The sequence below is a fragment of the Coregonus lavaretus genome, assembly GCF_964263955.1.
Source record: "Coregonus lavaretus genome assembly, chromosome: 20".
Classification (NCBI taxonomy): Eukaryota; Metazoa; Chordata; class Actinopteri; order Salmoniformes; family Salmonidae; genus Coregonus; species Coregonus lavaretus.
In genome coordinates, this window is record NC_140007.1 from 11,639,585 (window position 1) to 11,655,731 (window position 16,147).

Below are 16,147 nucleotides of genomic sequence, written 5' to 3' on the forward strand. Positions count from 1 at the left end.
TACACAGCCGTGACTATAACAGAAGATAATTCTCTTGGGAGATAATACGGTCGGCATTTGATTGTGAGATATTCTAGGTCGGGTGAACAGAAGGACTCGAGTTCCTCTATGTTACTACAATTACACCATGAGTCGTTAATCATGAAACACACACCTCCGCCCTTCTGGTTTCCGGATAGATATTTATTCCTGTCTGCGCGATGAACTGAGAACCCATCTGGCTGGACCGATTCCGAATATCCCAAGAGAGCTATGTTTCCGTGAAACAGAGTATGTTACAGGCCTTGATGTCTCTCTGGAAAGAAATCCTTGCCCGTAGTTCGTCGACTTTGTTAACCAAAGATTGAACATTAGCAAGTAGAATACTTGGAAGCGGTGGGTGGTGTGCGTGCCTCCTAAGTCGGACCAGCAGGCCGCTCCGAGTGCCTCTCCTCCACCAGCGATGTTTTGGGTCAGCCGTTGGAATCAGTTCAGTTGCCCTAGGGAGAGCAAACAAAGGATCTGCTTCGGGAAAGTCGTATTCCTGGTCGGAATGCTGGTGAGTTACCGCCGCTCTGATATCCAATAGTTTTTCCCGGCTGTATGTAATGATGCAAAACACTTTCTGGGCTAATAATGTCAAAAATAATACATAAAAAAACAAAATACTGCAAAGTTTCCTAAGAGCTAGTCGCGAGGCCGTCATCTTCGTCGGCACCACACACTAAGTGACATAGTGACTAAAACAAATTATTCTGAGACAAATATAGACTTTTTAAAATGTTTTACCCAGTCTCAGGATATAATTCTTGCCAACCTTACATTATAAACATTGACACATTATATCAAACATTAACTTTCTTTATATCATTTAAAGTGTTATGATGACTAAATGAAATGCTATAATCTTATGATTTTGAGAGAGAAATACAGGTCTTTATATTACCATGTCTTGGGAGAGAATGATTGCCAACCTGCAATGGAACCATTTGCCACGTTATAGCTAATGTATCAAACATGAATTTAGATAGACTATGGTTAGCATACCAGACTACATAAAACTCTACCATCAAATAATTCTGAGTTTTATTTGTTTCAGCATGTCTGGGGGGAAAATTTTACTTTTTTTATCTGTGATTTTTTGTTGATATGTTTTAATCTAATAAATTACCTAATTTAATCCTTAATATACTGTCTCAAAGCCCCACCCCCAGATCCAGACAGCCAATAACAAAACATTCTTAACACACGTCACACACACACAAATGTTTAGTACTGTAATCACTGGGCACTATAACATACAAACATTGAGAATAAATGTGCTTTAAAAGCAGTATCCCTGGACAGAGTTTATCAGAAATGGTTCAGATGATCTGCACATGACCATGGTCCTGGTGTGGTTCTTGGTGTACCATCAAGGTGGTCAGTGCTGGACAGTTGTCCCGTATTTCAGAAGGGCAGTACCTGACCACCGGTGCAAGTGCTTGACCTTGGTGAGGTTGTGATGCAACCAGAACTGGACCATTGTCCTGGTGAGTGGTCAAGTATTGTCCTAGGTAATGGTCATGCTGTGGTCAGTCCTGAGTTGCTGTTCTAGGTCATGGTGTGTTGCGGTCAGTCAGTAGTGGATCTGTCTCAGCAGCAGCATGAGGTCTCGGATGCGTTCAGCGCGGCTGTGGGGGGACTGGTGCAGCGGCAGCTCGAAGAAGGAGAAGGTGAAGCTGCGAGAGAAGCTGAGGTTGGTGACAGGTCTGAGGGGGGGCAAGCGGGGGGCACGGGGGAGCCTGTGCTGGGGGAGCACCCTGCGCCTCACCCTCACAGCCCTGCCCCCCTCCGTGGGCGCTGTGACTGGGGGCGAGGGGGCAGGGCTCCGGACACCTACACCCCCTGACAGGTGTCGGGGGAGTTGGGGGGACAGGGCTGTGGGGAGAGGGGCGGGCGGGGGTGGGGGTGGAGGGATGCTAGTGAAGGAGGATTCGGACAGGGACAGCCCGCCCCACGGGGTCATGTTGTCAGGGGGGATGTTGGCAGAGGTCTGGGCCGGCTGGGTGCGCTTCCTCCGTGTGGCCTGAGAGGGGCGCTGGTGGGTTGTCATAGTAGGCTTGACTGTGGAGGAGGAGAGATTCTTCTCAGTTTAAACCATGTTGAAAAGAAAATGCAGTAAATGTTCAAATGGACTGATTTAAAGCTGAAATCTACAGTTGGTGAAACTGCCACGTCTGTTTGCTATATTACAACAACAATTACTTCAAACAATGAACACTGTTTCTTCCCTAGGACGCACGATTAGAACAGCAGAATATGTAATGTTGCTTTTCTTTACCAAGATGCTGGATGCTCCTCTCTCTTTCAGTTCATCAACAAAACAAAAACAATAACAAAGGTGCTGTTTCCCCCTTTACGGATTTCAGCTTTAAAGTAACTTCATTTGTCACAGATATACAGTTGACATAGGGCAAGGTTGTCTTTGAATTTGTATAGTATACAGTTTTATAAATGTATGTAAATGTGACATCTTATTCAAGTGTATAAAAGTGTTTTACTAAATCAAGATATTCATACCTGCATAGGCTATACACTGAGTGTACAAAACATTAGGAACAGCTGCTCTTTCCATGACATAGACTGACCAGGTGAAAGCTATGATCCCTTATATATGTCACTTGTTAAATCCACTTCAATCAATGTAGATAAAGGGGAGGAGACAGGTTAAAGAAGGGTTTTTAAGCCTCGAGACAATTAAGACATGGATTGTGTATGCGTGCCATTCAGATGGTGAATGGGCAAGACAAAAGCTTTAAGTGCCTTTGAACGGGGTATGGTAGTAGGTACCAGGCGCACAGGTTTGTGTCAAGAACTGCAACGCTGCTGGGTTTTTCCTGCTCAACAGTTTCCCATCTGGCCAACTTCACATAACTGTGGGAAGGATTGGAGTCAACATGGGCCAGCATCCCTGCGGAACGCTTTCGACACCTGGTAGAGTCTATGCCCCGACAAATTGAGGCTGTTCTGAGGGCAAAAGGGGGTGCAACTCAATATTAGGAAGGTGTTCCTAATGTTTTGTATATTTAATGTACAAGGTGTATCATTTTTCATGTGCATTTCCTTGCCCTTGTTCTAACATGCTGTCCTTTCCCTGTGTGTCTCTGTTGATATGATCAAGTGTCTGTGCGATGACAGAGGACAAAGCCAGAGGAAAACAAACACTTGAGAGCCAACAGAGAGGAGAGGAGACAGGAGAGGAGAGAGGAGCAGGTCTCTTAGACCAGTTAGTATCTGACACTGGTCCAGGACCAGCGGTCAATACAATGAAGCAGAAGGACAGATAATGTTAACACTCATGTTACAGTGTCTATATTACATACCAGCACTTTTCTTTATTGGAAAGGGAGTATGTCTGTTCACTGCTGTTCTTCAAATACATACTGGATTGGAAGTGAGAATAGCAACACAAGGGGGTTTTCTTGTTTGGGCAAAGGTCCGTCCTCTCTCCTCCGTGACCTGGACACCGATAAGTGCTCGAGGAGTGTGTCAATTCGTTAGTAGGCAAACGGAAGACGTTCCTCCCCTTTTCGATAGCCTCCTTATGGCGAGCAAACACAAGTGTATCCTACCGGATTCCTTCACGGAAGAGTTTTGAAATCTGCCACACCCCTTTTGAATCAGCTATTGTTTTCTCGGAGGAGAAAAGCATGTGAACATTTAAAAAACGATATTCTACTTGCCCCTTTATCTATAAAATGTCTTGCACAACTAGCTAAATTAGTTTTTTATCACTTTATACATTTATTTTGGGATTCCACCCTGTAAACGTCATTTGCCTGATGACGCGCGATTGAAGGAGAATCTAATTTCATACAAGCGCATTTTCTCTCTCCTTGCCGCCTTTCCTCGATGACCTTTGACATTTTTCAAAAAGGAGACCAGAGAGGACACAGGAGCAAATCTAATTGGGAAAAGGCCTAAATAAAGGCCTGATAGTTAGTTCACTGCACCTGTAGGTTTACTTCCAGAGGAGCCAATCATAGGCAACCGATCCCGTGACATCATAGATCCTGTGGCCTGTGATGACAGAGCAGAGAGTTCAGTTTATCTCCATGATAACACACAACAACTTGGTCAAGAATGTCACCAGTTTGTAGTACTGTACCTCTTTGGTGGGTGTGGAGAGCTCCTCAACTTGGGGTTCTTTCCTCCTCCCTCGGGGGGTCACCTCAGCCTCATTGTCCTGGGTCCGGCTACGCCGAGGCATCCCTCACACCACTACACACACAAACTCTTCCTTTCTCTCTTTAGCCTTTCAGCAGACAATGCCTTCTGTTCAACTGAGCTTACAGTGAAGTTACTTCACCCTTCAGCACCGACTCCCTCCACACATCAATAGATCCCTTCCATGAGTCTTCTCTCACGCTTCACATATCTTTCTCCATGTGATTTCAGCATACTACAGTTGAAATCCAGGTCTTTTCTGAAACAACACCAATCCAGATATTTCCCATAGAGTATTCACATATACATTTGTTTGTATCCGTCATTGGTCAGAAGGCATCACCTCCCTCCTCCATCTGGCTCTTCAACAACTACTCTCCCTCTCTCTCCCCCTCCCTCTCTCTCTCTCTTCCCCTTTCTCTCTCTCCCTCCCTCTCTCCTGCTCTCTCTTCCCCTCCCCCCCTCTCTCCCACTCTCTCCTCATTCACCTCTGCTGTCCATTTCCTTCCCCTTTTTCTGATTCTCTCTCTCTGTATCTCATCAGTGAAGTTGGCACTCTGATGGGTGGTGAATGAAAAGCAATTGGAGACGTGACTAAAATATTCATGTTCATCTGCTGCAGTCCTGCCTCCCTGTAAACCTATGCACTGACCCCCATCCAGACCTCCATTTCACATTACAATGGTGGAGTACTTGCATTACGCCCTCCCACACACAATCACACAGTCAATTGGACCCATAGTATTATTACCACACAAGCAGAAGCAGTACACCTCAAGCAGTCATACATCTATAAATAATTTGAGATAAATATCTTGATTTAAATAAAGTTTATTTAAAAATCCAAATGTACATTATAAAATTAAGGTGTTTGGGATCTTTGGGTCATTTAGATGTAATCCATGCAAATTTCAGATATTAAAATAATCTAATCTAGTTCATGGGTCTGAAAGCACTGGGTCCTGTTCACAACAGGTCATGTTATCTTGTCTTCCTCCCTCCCTCCCACACATCTCTTTCTTTTAGTTTTATCTTCTCTGTTCCCTCCATCCTCCATGTCTGTCACCTTCAGCAGCTGTAACCCCTGTCCACAGACAACTACCCAGCCCCTGTCCCCACACACAGACCCAACCCCAGCATCAGCCCCAATCCACACCTCCAGCCCTGCTGCATCTGCCACATGGGAGATGAGCGCTCCCTGTTGGCTGAGTCCGGTACTGGCCAGCTTCCACAGACACACCCTCTGGTCAGGGGATGTGGACACTAACAGGCCTGGGCTCAGCATCCTCAGGGCGGTCAGAGGGGCAGCATGGGCTAAAGCCACTGACCACTGAGACTGGAGCTGTAGATACACTCTGCTGCCCTCTACCTCCTCCCCCAGGTACTGCACCCTGATGAGTGCCACTGACAGCTGTCCGTCATCTCCTCCGCTAGCCAATGTTATCCGGGCTCCGTCTGTATGTCCCGCCCCCAGGCCCTCCTCCCATACGGCCAGGGTGTTGACTCCACTCTGGTGGGCGGGGACTGTTAGACAGGGGCTGGTTGGGGCTAGGGCCACAGTATGGGGCTTGTCTTCTGAGTTGGCCATGGTGCTCATATCCCACACTGCTATCCTTCCATCTGTGGCTGCGCTGAAGAGGAACACACATCTGAGGGAGACAGACAGGTGAGAGAATGTTAGGCAGATGTTATTATGATGAGGTCAAAATGATGATGCAGGAAATTGTTGGTTATTCAGAACATGAATTGCATGAATTGCATAAATTGCATGAATTGCAATGAGGATGTGTTGGCTTTGCCACCTGACATGAGCCGTCAGCCCCCCCAGTGCCTCACCGATTGCCCTGTCCATCCTCCAGGCTGCAGGTGGCGATGCTGAGTACACATCTCTGGTGGTGGAAACTCTCCCACAGGAGCTCAAACTTCCCCCTAACCTCACTGACTGAGAAGAGCCTGAGAGAGAGAGAGAGAGAGAGAGAAAGGAGAGAGAAACACGGAGAGAGAAAGAGAAAGAGAGAGAGACAGAGAGAGAGAGAGAGAGAGAGAGAGAGAGAGAGAGAGAGAGAGAGAGAGACAGACATATTTTAGGAAAGGGGTCCAATAAAAACACTAGGTCATAATCTTTTGTGTGTACCGCATGAATTTGACTGGTAAAATAATGATTGTGTAGTACACGCTTACCTCACAGCTCCATCACTGCAGGCCAATGCCAGGAGGACTGACTCTGTCCCATCATCCACCACGGCAATGGACATGTACCTGCAAACACAAACAGCAGAGTAAAACAACAGATTGTGCTTGTGAGAGCAGCTGCAAGACAGTATCTGTGTGTTGGTGTGTTCTGGTAGAAAGTAAGAGGTTCAAACACTCACCTGGTTTCTGCGTCCATTTTCACAGTCTTGTGTCGGTTCCGCATTCTCTCCCACTGATCGTCCAATCGGTGGCTGGCCACCTGTATCACCTGACAGGAGGGCAAGCCTAACTGTCCATTTTCTCCAATCAGCAGCCGGTAGCACTGCATCTGTGCCCGCCCACCTGCAGATACCAGCAGTGCAGAGAGGGACTGTGTTGCTGTCTGTTCATCTGTCCCTCTGTCAGTCCTTCCATCCAAACGTTTGACTGATGTCAGAGTCCGAACATTCGAGATGTGGTCGGTGATGACCGACAGCACTCTGACTGCGCCCGTCTGCGGTCGGACCGCCAGGACGGTCAAGCTGGTGTCCTCTCCTCCGGTCACCAGCACCTCCCAGTGGCCCTCTCCAGCCTCCCCCACCACCCCCAAGCGACACACACAGCCCACTCCCCTGCCGTGCAGCCCCTGTCTCAGGCCCAGGCTCCCTGCCCGGCTGGGTGCCTCACCAGAGGGTTCAGAGGCCAGGACCACCCCCTGCTTGATGAACACCAGTGCCCCCTGGCCCATAGAGAGGCCATCCTGGTGGGGGCAGTAGCTCCAGGACCGATGGCCTCCTCCACAGGGCACTGACAGCAGCCTCTCCTGCCTCACAGGGTCCCACACCACAAAGTGAACCGAGTGGAAGCCCACGATCACAAAGCGGGCCTCTTTCCCACTCCCAGTCCCTTCTGGTTCCTGGACCCTCTGGTCCTCTTCTGAGCCCTGGGGATCCAGAAGCAGAACTCTCTCCAGCCACTCCATCCCCTTGCAGGCCCGCTGGACCCTCAAAACCTCCAGTCCCTCTGGTCCGACACGGAGGACCCTCACACAGCCATCTCTCCCCGCACTGTACAGCAGCCCCCGGTGCTCACACACCCACGTCACCCCCTGCTTCCCGTGCACCCCAAACAGAGAGCTCACAGGCTGGAGGGTCAGCCCTGCCCTGCTGGCCTCTCTCTCCTCACCCCCCTCTCTGACTATCACATCCCCCTTTTCATCATTGCTTCCAACCATCCCATTATGTGCCTCTCTTCCTATCTCTTCTCCATCTCCCCTCTTCTTCTCTTGATGGTGTTCACTCTCTTCAAACAGCAGCAGTGACCCTCTCCTGTCTCCACATACCCACAGTGCCCCCTGTGGGCGGTTGAGGTAAACTACAGCAGTGAGCCAGCGTTTGGCACAGGGAGGCAGAAGGAGAGGAGAGAGTGGTTCCACCCTGAGAGCCAGTCCAGTGTCTCTCATCTCTACCTCCACCTGCCAACGATGGACCAGCCCCTCTGCTCCGGATGCCAGCAGGTACCCCCCTTGCCTCTGCCCCTCTGCCTGGCCCTTCACCCACAGCACACTGTGGACTTTCCCTGGCCCTGCCCTCAGCAACACCCCCGCGCCAGGCTGAGACAGGGGGAAGACCTGCACTCCTCCACTGAGGCTGCCTACAGCACACAGCCCCTCCCTGGACGCAGCAGCCCCCCAACCCCTCACCTTTAGCACCACCATCACACAGTAGGACTGGAACTCAGGACCCCCCTCCCATAGGAGACCCCACTGCCCCCCCTCATAGAGGTAGACCTCCCCATGGTCTGTGTTCACCACCACCCTGCCCTGGATCCAGTGCCCGTCCCCCACCACACCAACCACTTTCGGCACGCCTCGGCCCTGGAAGCCCAGGTCCACCAGGCTCTCCGCTTCCCCTTGCTCAGCCTCCCCCTTTTCCTCCTCACCCCCCACCCGCCACAGGCGGATCCCTCCATCTGCCCCTCCGGTGGCCACCCACCTGCCCCGGCCCTCCCCTCCTTCACTGACCGCCAGCGCCCTCACCCCCCCGGACCGGTGGCCTTTCAGTGTCCGAGCCACCCTCCCCCCACCTCCCCAGTCCCACAGCAGACAGGCCCCGTCCTCCCCAGCGCTGTACACCCGTCCAGGGGACAGCTTGACGGAGAAAACCCTGGCTTGGTGTCCATACAGCACCCGCAGACACGTCGGGCTGGGGTCTCCACACCCCCCTCCAGCACCCCCCAGGTCCCCCACCCCCCAGACCCTCACACTGCGGTCGTCCGAGGCGGATGCCAGCCAGCCAGTCTCCCGGCGGTAACAGAGGCTAAAGATAACACCACTGTGACCTGGCAGACGCCTCTCCACTGGGGCCTTCCCGTCTGGCTGTGCCACTCCTGGCCTCCAGAGCACCAGCTGGTTGAACACGGTCCCCCCCACCAGGACAGAGTCCTCCCAGGTCCCACCCAGAAGCAGGGCGGTGTACAGCAAACACCCCTCCTGGCAAGAGCAGAGGGCCAGGACGCGGCCCTCAACAGGGTCCAGCAACAGAGCAGCATTGTGGGCCAGAGCCACGCCGAGTAGCCCTTTCTCTCCAGAGACCCAGCGGACATCCAGGGCCCAGTCCTGCAGCTCCATGAGGGGGCCCAGCAGCTCCAGCCTCTGCCCTCCAGCACTCAGCCTCAGCAGGCGCACAGCCTTCCCCCCAAACACTACCACATCATCCTCTGGGTCACTGGTCCGTCTATTTCCTGTCTGTGGTTTGGGACGAATCCCATGGATGCGGTAGTTGAAGAGCACGCTCAGTGAGGTGAAGGCTTTGGGCTGAGATTGGAGGCTGTACACTGTCAGGATCGGACCCTCACCTGTATGGACGCATGCACATGTCAAATATCTAATCAAACTTAATGACAGAACATAGAAAGGGACAAAGGAAGAGAGGAAGGATGCAATTTATAAGTATTTGGAACATGGCCCAGATCAGATTGGTCATGCTAGTGTTTCTAATGTCACAAACTCAAAACCCAACAATGCAATAATCAATAACAATGTAATACTAGAAAAAACACTCGAGAAATAAGAAGAAATATGAAGAACACGATAAGTAAGTAAGCATACTATATACAGGGTCAGTTGCAATACCATATTTACAATGTGCAGGGATACTGGCGTGATGGAGGTAGATATGTATAGGGGTAAGGGGACTAGGCAACAGGATATAAGATAAACAGAGTAGCAGCAGCTTGTATGTGAGTGGGAGTGTGTATAGTCAGTATAAATATATGTGCATATTATGTGTGAGTGAGCAGATGGAGTGAATGTGTATGCAAGTGTGTATTGCCCTGTGAGTGTGCATAGAGAAAAATAAAAGGTCAATAAAGATGCTAGGTTAACTCAGATAGTCTGTGTAGCTATTTTGTTAGATTTTTATCAGTCTTATTGATTGGGGATAGAAGCTGTTCAAGACCCTTTTGATGTCAGACTTGATGCACCGGTACCGCTTTGCCATGCGGAAGCAGAGAGAATAGTCTGTGGCTTGGGTGGTTGGAGTCTTTAACAATTTTCCGGCCCTTCCTTCCACACCGCCTGATATAGATGTCCTGGATGGCAGGGAGCTCGGCCCTAGTGATGTACTGGGCTGTCCACACCACCCTCTGTAGCACCATGTGATCGAGGGCGGTGCTATTGCCATACCATGCAATAATGCAGCCAGTCAAGATGCTCTCAATGGTACAGCTGTAGAACATTTTGTGGATTTGAGGGCCACTCAAAGCACTTCATGATTACAGAAGTGAGTGCTACAGGGCGGTAGTAATTGTGGAATGAAGCCTTAGAGTTCTTGGGGACAAGAATGATGGTGGTCATCTTAAAACATGTGGGGATTACAGACTGGGACAAGGAGAGGTTGAAAATGACTGTGAATATGCCTGCCAGCTTTGACAAGGCAGTAAGGACGGTCTTGTATTGTCTAGCCAGGGATTGGCTAATAAATCACTGGCTAGTCCGACTATTGCTAGCTGTTCCAGCTGGGCGAAAGCCATTGATACGTAGCTTGTGTAAAGCAGGTATCATCAACCACGGGCCGATTATTTCTTGAGTGGATGGTCAGGGGGCCAGAACATAATTACAAATAATTTGTAGACTGCAAATTGACCGCAAGAAGCCCAAACAGATATCATATTTGACTAAACACTCTACTCAAGTTTGCTTCCAACACTCTACTCAGCAAATTGGATGTAGTCTATCACAGTGCCATCCGTTTTGTCACTAAAGCCCCATATACTACCCACCATTGTGACCTGTACGCTCTCGTTGGCTGGCCCTCACTACATATTCGTCGCCAAACCCACTGGCTCCAGGTCATCTATAAATCTGTTCTAGGCAAATCCCTGCCTTATCTTAGCTCATTGGTCACCATAGCAACACCCACCCGTAGTATGCGCTCCAGCAGGTATATCTCACTGGTCATCCCCAAAGCCAACACCTCCTTTGGTCGCCATTCCTTCCAGTTCTCTGCTGCAAATGACTGGAACGAACTGCAAAAATCTCTGAAGCTGGAGATACTTATCTCCCTCACTATCTTTAAGCATCAGTTGTCAGAGCAGCTTACCGATCACTGCACCTGTACACAGCCCATCTGTAATTAGCTCACTCAACTACCTCATCCCCATATTGTTATTTACATTGTTATTTATTTTGCTTATTTGCACATCATCTTCTGCACATCATCTATCACTCCAGTGTTAATACTAAATTATAATTGTAATTATTTTACACTATGGCCTATTTATTGCCTTACCTCCATAACTTACTACATTTGCACATTTGTTATTTTTATTTTACACTGTATATAGATTTATATATGTATATAGATTTTCTATTGTGTTATTGACTGTACGTTTTGTTTATGCCATATGTAACTCTGTGTTGTTGTTGTTTTTATCGCACTGCTTTGCTTTATCTTGGCCAGGTCTCAGTTGTAAATGAGAACTTGTTCTCTACTGGCTTACCTGGTTAAATAAAACATAATCATTTCAAACCTTGCTTACATATGTATATGATCACATGCATCTCTTTATTATGTGTGGGAATACTTTGGAACAGATTTCCAAAATTAAAATCACTTCGAGCTTATTTGCTGGACACGGACATTTAAAAGATACACTATTCTTTATAATCGAAAACGAAGAAAGTATCGACAAGAACTGGTTATTTGAAAAATGGGTTCAGGCGCTTTCCATTAGCCAAACTGTAACGCCGTATGAAGAAATCACATATCACGTTATAATTCTGTAACTAGCCAGGGATCCCCTACCTGTCAGCAGGTACTCCTCCCTTAGGAACTCCAGAGCGGTGATGGGAACTACTAGGGCTGCAGTCTCCATCATCAATGTGACATACTCCCTGCTGAAAGCCTCCCCTCAACAGCACCTGATAACCTGGCACACAAACAGAAACATTAGCTAGTAATCTTCTCATCCAAAATCATGTTGCATAGTGAGATGACATCAACCTGTTAGCTAGCTACGTGTGCGCTTGATAATTTGTGGCTTTAGCTGGTATTCATTATCTTATTATTTCAATGTTTCTCTTATGAATGAGAATCCGAAAAAAAATGAGGTTGCCATTGCCAATCAGTGCAGTACAGTGAGTCACAATTTATAGCTAGCTAATTTACAATAACTTCTGATTTCTTGTCAACACCAAGGCATGGGATGAAAATACAATATAGCTGGCAACATGCTAATAACTTTTTATTACGTTAGGTAGCTAGCTAAGGTTGTCACACAGATGGAAGGGGGTTAGCTAGCTAGCTAGTTATAATAATCTTTGTATTTGGTAGCTAGTCATGTCAGGGCTACTGTCTTGGAAATAATATGGCTAGTTACTTACATATCTAGCTAGATGCCAGGAAAATATTTTAATTTCTTGCAAATAATTGTATTCGTTGTCCTTTGTAACACATTTGTTATGTTCTTCTGAAGAACTAGCTAGCTACCCATGTGTTTCTCCCGCACGGATCAAATCAAATATGGCTACACTGACATAATGCAACGCACTTCGCAATAAAGCAGACACCCATTGGTTAGAAAATAGTCGAAAGTGCCATTTGCGTAAGATACGCAGGTTTGTTGTTTAAATTCCATATCCGGCCGCCGAACGTGAGGGGGTGGTGGTGGCAGGACAACAAAGTATTTGTCCACGATTATTCAGCGCTGTTATTGGCTGTTTTGTTGCATGTGAGTAATAATAACAAATCATATATTTATTTGTTTTAACATGTTTTACAATTAAAATGTACATCCAAATAAGTGCATTTAAATGGGGAATTCTAGGTGTATTAGCTTGGCTAGCATTATTACTGTCATCTTGCTAACCTGCTAGGTAGCAAGCAAGGCATTCGATATAAAGGCTGTTTCTGTCCCGAAACGCTCTGGTTGTTTAACGTTACCTGGTAGTTAGTTGCACTCACCTGGTGTCCCAGGTCTGAATTAGTCCCTTAATAGAAGGAGAGGATGAAAATCATTAGTGTTTCGGCCCCCCAGGAACGACATTGAACAGCCCTGTAGGTGAATGCAAAAATGCGGTATCCCTTGGGAATGATGGCACGTGTTCTTAAAAATCTCAACCTTGCTGTAAGGTATCCATATCAATCTGAATGTCATTCTGATGTTTCCTTCTATTCCAACCCAGAGATTAAGAATAATCACAGATTGGACCACAGCTCCATAAAACACGGTTCATGCTGTAATTTGACATGACAGTGGACACCCACCTTTTGCTGTAGTTTAACACTGCATAACAGCTGGTTATCCCAGTAAAGATTACATGCACCTAGCAGTTCTTCCACATGATCTCTGACAGGACATCAAGTTGGACTAAACCAAACAACCAACACTGTCACTGAAAACACCCTAGTTTAAAAATCAACTCGCTGCTCATGGAAAGAACAACCTCACGAAGACTTAAAACCTAAATCAAATTCATACAGTATGTTGCTGGGAAGAGAATGCTCACTGCGGCCCCGTAATCCCTCTCTCACACACAGACCCGAGCAGGACTAGAACCCTCCCCTCAGCCAGTGTTGCCAACTCCTCAGTAAGGAAAGTAGCTATTGGCTGTTCTAAAAGTCGCTAGAAGTCACTAAATGACGTCATCGCCTAATTTGCATAATTGACCATGTGCATGTAATTGTGATGGACGCTGTAGGAGAGAGGACTGGGCCGCATGTGAGTGCTTTGGGACGGCAGCACCCGCTGCTCGTTGAGAAGAGTAAGAACGATACGTGCTTTCACGTCAGTCTCCAATAACACCAGAAAAAGTCGCTAGATTTGTCGCTAGTCGCTTTTTTTTGTAAATGTGTCGCTAGAGGGGTCTGAATACTCGCTAAATATAGCAACAAAGTTGCTAAGTTGGCACCACTGCCCTCAGGTCCACCCCATTGCCCTGGCGACCAACGATCATGTCGTACCGCACGCCCAATTTCACCATGCAGCAGAAGCTCTACTTCCTGCAGAGGATCCAGGGTGTGGTGCACACAGTACAGGACTTCAGGAAGGACACCAACACCACTGTGCACCGCAACGCCGTGTGGGGCGAGGTGGTGGAAGCCTTCAACGCCGCCTTCCCCGACCGGCCACCCAGCTCGGTGGGCACCATGAAGACCCTGTGGAAGAGGCTGAAGGTGGAGAGCCGCCAGGCGCTGCACCGGCGCCAGGAGCAGGTGGTCGCCGGCATGCCTGTCACAGCCCTGACCGAGGTTCAGCAGGAGATCACAGCCATGGTGCCCAACCTCATCTCCAACCAGGATGACATGGACGGAGAGATGGGCTACGCCAGCCTCAGGCCTGGCTCCCCCACAGCAGGTAGTACCACACTACTCTCAGGACTGCCACTCCGCTAAGATGAGCTCATCTATATTGAGTTCACACATTTATAAAATGTGCATTCCTTAGATGATAGATTGATGTGTTGTCAACCAATTTTCTCACATAAATATATATGGTGCTAGGGGAGAACATTACAAACTGATGTCTCGCTCTCTCTCTGTCTCTGTGTGATCTAGTGACATGTACTGCAGGGACCAGTGGGAGTGACCAGGAGGATGCTGATAACAGTCACAATGAGGTAACGTGTCACAGCTAGAGCACATCTCCATAGACAATCCTCTAGTGTATGATGATCTTACATATGAAAATGTCAATACAGTTCAATATTAACTGAAAGTGCTTCTATAATAAGAGCACACAATGTGTGACAGTATAGTTTAAATATAACCCAATCTGTCTTTCCCAGGAGTATGAGAGTAAAGACCATGTAGCCATGAGCATCGGCATCGCCTCCTCCACAGCACTAGCAGGAAGTGACGGACCCCTCCGGATCCCCTTCTCCACCAGCCAGCCCAACACCTCCACTCTCACCCACAGTGAAACCTCCTGGTCTGGGACGTCCCCCTCCTTCCCCCCTCTGCCCATCCCATCTGCCTCATCCTCCAGCCTGCTCAACTCTTGCCCTGTGAACTTTGACCTGCCCTACATCCCCCGGGCAACCCTGCAACCCCTCACCTCTCTGACAGCGGCAGCAGGGCGAGGGGCTGAGGACCCACGGTATGGGCCGCGCATGCTGGAACTGTCGGAGTTGGAACATGAGCAGAGAATCAGAGTTCTACAGATGGAACAGAAGGTTCTAGAAGACAAGAGGAAGGCGGTGAGGCAGAAGGAGAAAGCCTACAGGCTAAAAAAGAGATACTACCAGGCTAAACTGAAGAAGATGGGGGAAGAGGTACGACCGTCCTCGAGTAGCGAGGACACAGAGGACGATAATCACGATCAAATTATTTGACTGTTATTTTGTTGTTGATTTTATTTTTTTGATGAAGATAATTGTACAGTTTTTGACAGTTTCAGGTATTTCAGGTACAAAGTGACATCTTTGTTTTGGTATTCCTTTTCATTGCTGCTCAGGATCTGTAGGAGTTTTGTTGTAATGGGCTGGTAGAGATCTCTGAATCTGAAAAGATACCTGGCAAATAAAAATACCTGAAAGAGCGAGTCCCTCCGGAAACAAACTGTCAAAACTGATCTCTGCCAACACTGTTGTTTTCACCAGGGAATGTCACTCACAGAAAATAGGACTCGAACAACATCTTGTTAGGAATAGTTCTTTTTTTCTTTTTATGTCGGTAACTGAGGAGCAGATGTTTCAAATTCCCCTCATGCCGATGGGATAGCACATACCCCAGAATAAGCACACAAACTGACAGTCCCCCATTCTCCTCTCTCTCCCTCCCTCCATCATTACACTTCAATGACTTTCCTCTTCACTCTCCTCCTCTCACACACTTCCTTTTCTCTCAATGCACTTTGTCACAGTGGGAGAGTCAGGCCATACGAAACATTACATGTAAAAAAAACTACATTTGAACAAATACCGCTGCATACTCTTTTATAAATAACATCCTCTCACACAAAATGACAAAGTAATAAATAAAATAAATCTTATGTCTGTACAAGTTAAAGGTACTGCAATAATAAATAATGTTTAAAAAAAGAACTGACCAGTGGCAAAAGAACTGGAGCAGTTAAACATAGATGGAGTATAGCTAAGGATGGATATTGGGGACCCTGGGGAGATTTTTGGCAATAATACTGTCACATTTATATTAACTATTATATTTAAAGATGGAAGCAAGTCGTTGAAAAGAGATTTGCAGACCGTCGGTGTGAGAGAAGTTGGTTTCTTTCTACAATCTGTCTTTTCATCCTTCCTCTGATGATGAGTAATAGTTCCCTCGTT

General features: G+C 47.7%; 2 protein-coding genes across 3 annotated transcripts; one reads left to right on the forward strand and one right to left on the reverse strand.

Moving 5' to 3' along the window:
* Positions 1–5,005: 5,005 nt before the first annotated feature.
* Positions 5,006–12,319, reverse strand: wdr6 (WD repeat domain 6). The gene is made up of 6 exons (XM_084184255.1): positions 12,245–12,319; positions 11,667–11,790; positions 6,561–9,216; positions 6,370–6,447; positions 6,025–6,141; positions 5,006–5,837 (listed from the first exon to the last, which is right to left on the reverse strand). Exons 2-6 carry the CDS (start codon positions 11,737–11,739, stop codon positions 5,165–5,167), a joined length of 3,597 nt encoding a protein of 1,198 aa, XP_084040381.1. The 5' UTR covers positions 11,740–11,790; positions 12,245–12,319; the 3' UTR covers positions 5,006–5,164.
* Positions 12,320–12,506: 187 nt separating this feature from the next.
* Positions 12,507–15,399, forward strand: fsbp (fibrinogen silencer binding protein). 2 transcript variants are annotated; one of them, XM_084184276.1, is made up of 4 exons: positions 12,507–12,591; positions 13,046–14,217; positions 14,418–14,479; positions 14,648–15,399. In XM_084184276.1, the coding sequence occupies exons 2-4, from the start codon at positions 13,815–13,817 to the stop codon at positions 15,191–15,193; spliced, it is 1,011 nt and encodes a 336-aa protein (XP_084040402.1). In that variant the 5' UTR covers positions 12,507–12,591; positions 13,046–13,814; the 3' UTR covers positions 15,194–15,399. The 2 variants fall into 2 exon arrangements, with proteins under 2 accessions (XP_084040402.1, XP_084040403.1); XM_084184277.1 differs by having other exon boundaries at positions 13,784–14,217.
* Positions 15,400–16,147: the final 748 nt, after the last annotated feature.

Excerpts from the sequence above, each read along its gene's own strand:
- wdr6 (XM_084184255.1), bottom strand. The coding sequence starts at position 11,739 with ATGATGGAGACTGCAGCCCTAGTAGTTCCCATCACCGCTCTGGAGTTC. Across the intron at positions 6,142-6,369 it reads TGCAGTGATGGAGCTGTGAG|GCTCTTCTCAGTCAGTGAGG; the intron begins GTAAGCGTGTAC and ends TCTCTCTCTCAG. Across the intron at positions 5,838-6,024 it reads GAGGATGGACAGGGCAATCG|ATGTGTGTTCCTCTTCAGCG; the intron begins GTGAGGCACTGG and ends TGTCTCCCTCAG.
- fsbp (XM_084184277.1), top strand. Across the intron at positions 14,218-14,417 it reads GCCTGGCTCCCCCACAGCAG|TGACATGTACTGCAGGGACC; the intron begins GTAGTACCACAC and ends TGTGTGATCTAG. Across the intron at positions 14,480-14,647 it reads CTGATAACAGTCACAATGAG|GAGTATGAGAGTAAAGACCA; the intron begins GTAACGTGTCAC and ends TGTCTTTCCCAG.